The sequence below is a fragment of the Oncorhynchus masou genome, chromosome 23 (genome assembly GCF_036934945.1).
Source record: "Oncorhynchus masou masou isolate Uvic2021 chromosome 23, UVic_Omas_1.1, whole genome shotgun sequence".
Classification (NCBI taxonomy): Eukaryota; Metazoa; Chordata; class Actinopteri; order Salmoniformes; family Salmonidae; genus Oncorhynchus; species Oncorhynchus masou.
Genome location: NC_088234.1, coordinates 7083830 through 7090711, shown reverse-complemented (window position 1 = coordinate 7090711; position 6882 = coordinate 7083830). Strand labels below are relative to the sequence as shown.

Genomic DNA, 6882 nt, shown 5'->3' with positions numbered 1-6882 from the left:
GCTGATAATCTTCCTCCCTCCTCCCTCTTCCTCCATCCTCCCACTCCTCGCCTCCCTCATCCTTTCTCTCCCTCATCCTTTCTCTCCCTCGTCCTTTCTCTCCCTCGTCCTTCCTCTCCCTCGTCCTTCCTCTCCCTCGTCCTTCCTCTCCCTCGTCCTTCCTCTCCCTCGTCCTTCCTCTCCCTCGTCCTTCCTCTCCCTCGTCCTTCCTCTCCCTCGTCCTTCCTCTCCCTCGTCCTTTCTCTCCCTCGTCCTTTCTCTCCCTCGTCCTTTCTCTCCCTCGTCCTTTCTCTCCCTCGTCCTTTCTCTCCCTCGTCCTTTCTCTCCCTCGTCCTTCCTCTACCTCGTCCTTTCTCTCCCTCGTCCTTCCTCTACCTCGTCCTTCCTCGCCCTCGTCCTTCTCGCCCTCATCCTTCTCGCCCTCATCCTTTCTCTCCCTCATCCTTCCTCTCCCTCATCCTTCCTCTCCCTCATCCTTCCTCTCTCCTCCCTCCATCCTTCCTCTCTCCTCCCTCCATCCTTCCTCCATCGTTCTCTCCATCCTTCCTCTCCTCCCTCTCCCTCATCCTTCTCTCCCTCATCCTCCTCATCCTCCTCTCCCTCATCCTTCCTCTCCCTCATCCTTCCTCTCCCTCGTCCTTCCTCTCCCTCGTCCTTCCTCTCCCTCGTCCTTCCTCTCCCTCGTCCTTCCTCTCCCTCGTCCTTTCTCTCCCTCGTCCTTTCTCCCCCTCGTCCTTTCTCCCCCTCGTCCTTTCTCCCCCTCGTCCTTTCTCCCCCTCGTCCTTTCTCCCCCTCGTCCTTTCTCCCCCTCGTCCTTTCTCCCCCTCGTCCTTCCTCTCCCTCGTCCTTCCTCTCCCTCGTCCTTCCTCTCCCTCGTCCTTCCTCTCCCTCGTCCTTCCTCTCCCTCGTCCTTTCTCTCCCTCGTCCTTTCTCTCCCTCGTCCTTTCTCTCCCTCGTCCTTTCTCTCCCTCGTCCTTCCTCTCCCTCGTCCTTCCTCTCCCTCGTCCTTCTCGCCCTCGTCCTTCTCGCCCTCGTCCTTCTCGCCCTCGTCCTTCTCGCCCTCATCCTTCTCGCCCTCATCCTTTCTCTCCCTCATCCTTCTCGCCCTCATCCTTTCTCTCCCTCATCCTTTCTCTCCCTCATCCTTCCTCTCCCTCATCCTTCCTCTCTCCTCCCTCCATCCTTCCTCTCTCCTCCCTCCATCCTTCCTCCATCGTTCTCTCCATCCTTCCTCTCCTCCCTCTCCCTCATCCTTCTCTCCCTCATCCTCCTCATCCTCCTCTCCCTCGTCCTTCCTCTCCCTCGTCCTTCCTCTCCCTCGTCCTTCCTCTCCCTCGTCCTTCCTCTCCCTCGTCCTTCCTCTCCCTCGTCCTTCCTCTCCCTCGTCCTTTCTCTCCCTCGTCCTTTCTCCCCCTCGTCCTTTCTCCCCCTCGTCCTTCCTCTCCCTCGTCCTTCCTCTCCCTCGTCCTTCCTCTCCCTCGTCCTTCCTCTCCCTCGTCCTTCCTCTCCCTCGTCCTTCCTCTCCCTCGTCCTTCCTCTCCCTCGTCCTTCCTCTGCCTCGTCCTTCCTCTGCCTCGTCCTTCCTCTCCCTCGTCCTTCCTCTCCCTCGTCCTTCCTCTCCCTCGTCCTTCCTCTCCCTCGTCCTTCCTCTCCCTCGTCCTTCCTCTCCCTCGTCCTTCCTCTCCCTCGTACTTCGTCGCCCTCGTACTTCGTCGCCCTCATCCTTTCTCTCCCTCATCCTTTCTCTCCCTCATCCTTCCTCCCTCCATCCTTCCTCTCTCCTCCCTCCATCGTTCTCTCCATCCTTCCTCTCCTCCCTCTCCCTCATCCTTCTCTCCCTCATCCTTCCTCTCCCTTATCCTTCCTCTCCCTCATCCTTCCTCTCCCTCATCCTTCCTCTCCCTCATCCTTCCTCTCCCTCATCCTTCCTCTCCCTCATCCTTCCTCTCCCTCATCCTTCCTCTCCCTCATCCTTCCTCCCCCTCATCCTTCCTCCCCCTCATCCTTCCTCCCCCTCATCCTTCCTCCCCCTCATCCTTCCTCTCCCTCATCCTTCCTCTTTCCTCCCTCCATCCTTCCTCTCCCACTCCTCTCCTCTTTCTCCCTCATCCTTTCTCTCCTTCATCCTTCCTCTCCCTCATCCTTTCTCTCCCTCATCCTTCCTCTCCCTCATCCTCCCTCTCCCTCATCCTCCCTCTCCCTCATCCTTCCTCTCCCTCATCCTCCCTCTCCCTCATCCTCCCTCTGCCTCATCCTTCCTCTCCCTCATCCTTCCTCTCCCTCATCCTTCCTCTCCCTCATCCTTCCTCTCCCTCATCCTTCCTCTCCCTCATCCTTCCTCTCCCTCATCCTTCCTCTCCCTCATCCTTCCTCTCCCTCATCCTTCCTCTCCCTCATCCTTCCTCTCCCTCATCCTTCCTCTCCCTCATCCTCCCTCTCCCTCATCCTCCCTCTCCCTCATCCTCCCTCTCCCTCATCCTCCCTCTCCCTCATCCTCCCTCTCCCTCATCCTCCCTCTCCCTCATCCTCCCTCTCCCTCATCCTCCCTCTCCCTCATCCTTCCTCTGCCTCATCCTTCCTCTCCCTCATCCTCCCTCTCCCTCATCCTCCCTCTCCCTCATCCTCCCTCTCCCTCATCCTCCCTCTCCCTCATCCTCCCTCATCCTCCCTCATCCTCCCTCATCCTCCCTCATCCTCCCTCATCCTCCCTCATCCTCCCTCTCCCTCATCCTCCCTCTCCCTCATCCTCCCTCTCCCTCATCCTCCCTCTCCCTCATCCTCCCTCTCCCTCATCCTACCTCTCCCTCATCCTACCTCTCCCACATCCTCCCTCTCCATCATCCTCCCTCTCCCTCATCCTCCCTCATCCTCCCTCTCCCTCATCCTCCCTCTCCCTCATCCTCCCTCTCCCTCATCCTCCCTCTCCCTCATCCTCCCTCTCCCTCATCCTACCTCTCCCTCATCCTACCTCTCCCACATCCTCCCTCTCCATCATCCTCCCTCTCCCTCATCCTCCCTCATCCTCCCTCTCCCTCCAGGATGAAAGACACCAGTCGTAAGAACAACATGTTTGCTCAGTTCAGGAAGAACGAGAGAGACAAACAGAAACTCATCGACACCGTGGTCAAACAGCTACGCAACCTCATCTCCGCCCACCAGACCTGAATGGAGCAACGCTATTGGTCAACGAACATCACCAGACCCGAATGGAGTGATCCTATTAGCCAAGGAACCTCCACCTTGCAATCCTATTGATTACTGCAACCTCAATATCTGCCCACTAGACCTGAATAGAGCAATCTCATTAGCCAAGGAATCTTATCTCCGCCCACCAGACCTGAACCCATACATCCTATTGGCCAACGAGCTTCAACCTCGCAATCCTGTTGGCTAAGGAACATCAGTCTCCGCCCACCAGACCTGAACTCAACCATCCTATTGGTTGAGGAAACATGATACACCGCCACTCCAGCCTGTGTCTCTGCCATGTCTTCCAGTTTTTTGCGGATGGATTTTATTTTGGAGTGATTCATTCTTTTGAGGGGTTTATTTGACATTAATTTTTTTTTTTTATATTTTGTCTCTTTAAGTGTTTGCGAACACCGTTGTGGGGTCGTACGGTGTCAAAAAGATTCAAGTCACATGGTGGGTGTGACGCCGTAGTTCAGTTCGTGTGTTGATGCTACAGGAACACGACTTACCACGAGGTGATAACTATAATAACTGTTGTTTTCAGACGTCCAAACATACTTCTCAACAGTCCCTATGCAGCCAAGGAGAACGGGGATGAACCCTGACCTTAAAAAAAAAATGTAAAAGCAGGAGGGAAGGATGGAGGAGGGAGGGAGGGAAGTATGGATGAGGGAGGGAGGGAAGTATGGATGAGGGAGGGAGGGAAGTATGGATGAGGGAGGGAGGGAAGTATGGATGAGGGAGGGAGGGAAGGATGGATGAGGGAGGGAGGGAGGGAGGGAAGGATGGATGAGGGAGTGAGGGAAGGATGGATGAGGGAGTGAGGGTAGGATAGAGGAGGGAGGGAGTGAGGGAAGGATAGAGGAGGGAGGGAGTGAGGGAAGGATAGAGGAGGGAGGGAGTGAGGAAGGATAGAGGAGGGAGGGAGTGAGGGAAGGATAGAGGAGGGAGGGAGTGAGGAAGGATAGAGGAGGGAGGGAGTGAGGGTAGGATGGATGAGGGAGTGAGGGTAGGATAGAGGAGGGAGGGAGTGAGGGAAGGATAGAGGAGGGAGGGAGTGAGGGAAGGATAGAGGAGGGAGGGAGTGAGGGAAGGATAGAGGAGGGAGGGAGTGAGGGAAGGATAGAGGAGGGAGGGAGTGAGGGAAGGATAGAGGAGGGAGGGAGTGAGGGAAGGATAGAGGAGGGAGGGAGTGAGGGAAGGATAGAGGAGGGAGGGAGTGAGGGAAGGATAGAGGAGGGAGGGAGTGAGGGAAGGATAGAGGAGGGAGGGAGTGAGGGAAGGATGGATGAGGGAGAGAGGGAAGGAGGGAGGGAGGGAAGCGGATAACAGTCTTAGCCTTGGCCTCATATCGGCGCTAGCCTTTACCCTCAACTCACTGTTATATTTTACTGCTCACCAAGGAAAGCCCATCTTCCACATGCCTGTGTGTGTGTGTGTGGAAATAGAGTATGCAGATTTGAATAATCAGACAAGTCAGTCAATGCACGGTGGTCATTCTGTAGTCCCTAGCGTGTGTGTGTGTGCGTGCGTGCGTATGCCACCGTGCCTAACATAAAGGGACGTAGATTAAAAAGGAAATTAAATGTGTGTTTTTGTTTTTTTGCAGGTGGAGGGTGTTGTGCCTTGTTTTATACCTCTCTCTCTGAGAGGGAGGGAGGTGAGAGGGAGGGATGATGGGGGTTGTGGGAGTTTGCCTTTGTCTGCATGTGTGTGTCTGTCAGGTTCCGTTATTGGGTCGTCCAATCCAGAGGCCTGATGTATGTACCAATGACTTATATGACAGGGGGGGCCACTGTGTTGAAGCCGCTGTGTCTATATCTTGGCGCTCCCTCACCGTTGTAAAAAGTATTTTGGAAGCTATATAAATGCATATATTAATGTCTACACTAGTTTATTCTATTACAGATAAACATAAAAATAAAAAAAATACACTGAGTGTACAAAACATTAGGAACACCTTCCTGATATTGAGTTGCAGTCGTCCGTCCGTCCGTCCGTCCTCAGTACAGCCTCAGTTCGTTGTGTCAGGGACTCTCCAAGGTGTCGAAAGCGTTCAACGGGGACGCTGTTTTACTCCAATGCTTTCCATCGCTGTGTCAAATTGGCTGGATGTCCTTCGGGTCGCTGTGTCAAATTGGCTGGATGTCCTTCGGGTCGCTGTGTCAAATTGGCTGGATGTCCTTCGGGTCGCTGTGTCAAATTGGCTGGATGTCCTTCGGGTCGCTGTGTCAAATTGGCTGGATGTCCTTCGGGTCGCTGTGTCAAATTGGCTGGATGTCCTTCGGGTCGCTGTGTCAAATTGGCTGGATGTCCTTCGGTTCGCTGTGTCAAATTGGCTGGATGTCCTTCGGGTCGCTGTGTCAAATTGGCTGGATGTCCTTCGGGTCGCTGTGTAAAATTGGCTGGATGTCCTTCGGGTCGCTGTGTCAAATTGGCCTTCGGTCGATGATTCTTGATTCACACAGGAAAACTGTTGAGTGTTCGGGGGGGGACAAATCCAGCAGCATTGCAGTTCTTGACACAAACATACTAACATACCCTGTTCAAAGGCACTTTAAATATTTTCTTGCCCTCTGAATGGCACACACTCACAATGCCTCAAGGCATAAAAAGCCTCTCCTCCCCTTTATCTACACCGATTGAAGAGGATTTAACAAGTGACATCAATAAGGGATCATATCTTTCACCTGGATTGTCTGTCATGGAAAGAGCAGGTGTTTGGTTTGTTTACTCTGTGTATATCAAAACATTTTCATTTAAAGTATAATTTTATGTTACTCTCCCCACAACAATAACAGAAACACACTTATACACGTGTAATTTCCTTCCCGAGGAACATCGAATTGAAATTCTGTAGAATTCTATTCATTCCTATGGAGGACTGCTCCGACTGGGGATTTCCAATATGGCCGACCGGTGGTTTCATAGCAATCGGCAATCCAGGGTTTATATAAGTCGTTGGTATAGGTACCCAGACATGTTTCGTATGTTAAACTGTATTGATTAGTTTCTCTGAGACAGACGCACCGTTACAGCCTTGTGTTATTAAAAGCCACTAATGATGATCCTATGTTACTAATAAAGATATATTACAATTACCAACCAATACTTAAATAAAACAGACTACTGAAGCCGTTTTAGTGTTTCCTTTATTTTAGTTATAGCTCAACTAATACAGTTCGGCAGGTTGTCAAACACAGCATTTTGTTACCGTACAGCCTTTTTCTAAAACTGATTGAATTGTTTGTTTTCAGACACCCATACAGCCAGCCAGACACCCATACAGCCAGCCATACACCCATCCAGACAGCCAGACACCCATCCATACACCCATACAGCCAGCCAGACACCCATACAGCCAGCCAGACACCCATCCAGACAGCCATTACATTTACATTACATTTAAGTCATTTAGCAGACGCTCTTATCCAGAGCGATTTACAAATTGGTGAATTCACCTTCTGACATCCAGTGGAACAGCCACTTTACAATAGTGCATCTAAATCATTAAGGGGGGGGGGTGAGAAGGATTACTTATCCTATCCTAGGTATTCCTTGAAGAGGTGGGGTTTCAGGTGTCTCCGGAAGGTGGTGATTGACTCCGCTGTCCTGGCGTCGTGAGGGAGTTTGTTCCACCATTGGGGGGCCAGAGCAGCGAACAGTTTTGACTGGGCTGAGCGGGAACTG

General features: G+C 52.8%; 1 protein-coding gene across 1 annotated transcript in view; it reads left to right on the top strand.

The window, feature by feature from the left end:
- The window catches only part of exoc6b (exocyst complex component 6B), a 180225-nt gene extending 176361 nt beyond the window's left edge, over positions 1-3864 (top strand). The window contains exon 22 of the mRNA XM_064931017.1: positions 3039-3864. Coding sequence (XP_064787089.1) covers positions 3039-3165 — 127 coding nt within the window. The 3' untranslated portion in view covers positions 3166-3864. The remainder of the gene's footprint in view (positions 1-3038) is intronic.
- Positions 3865-6882: the final 3018 nt, after the last annotated feature.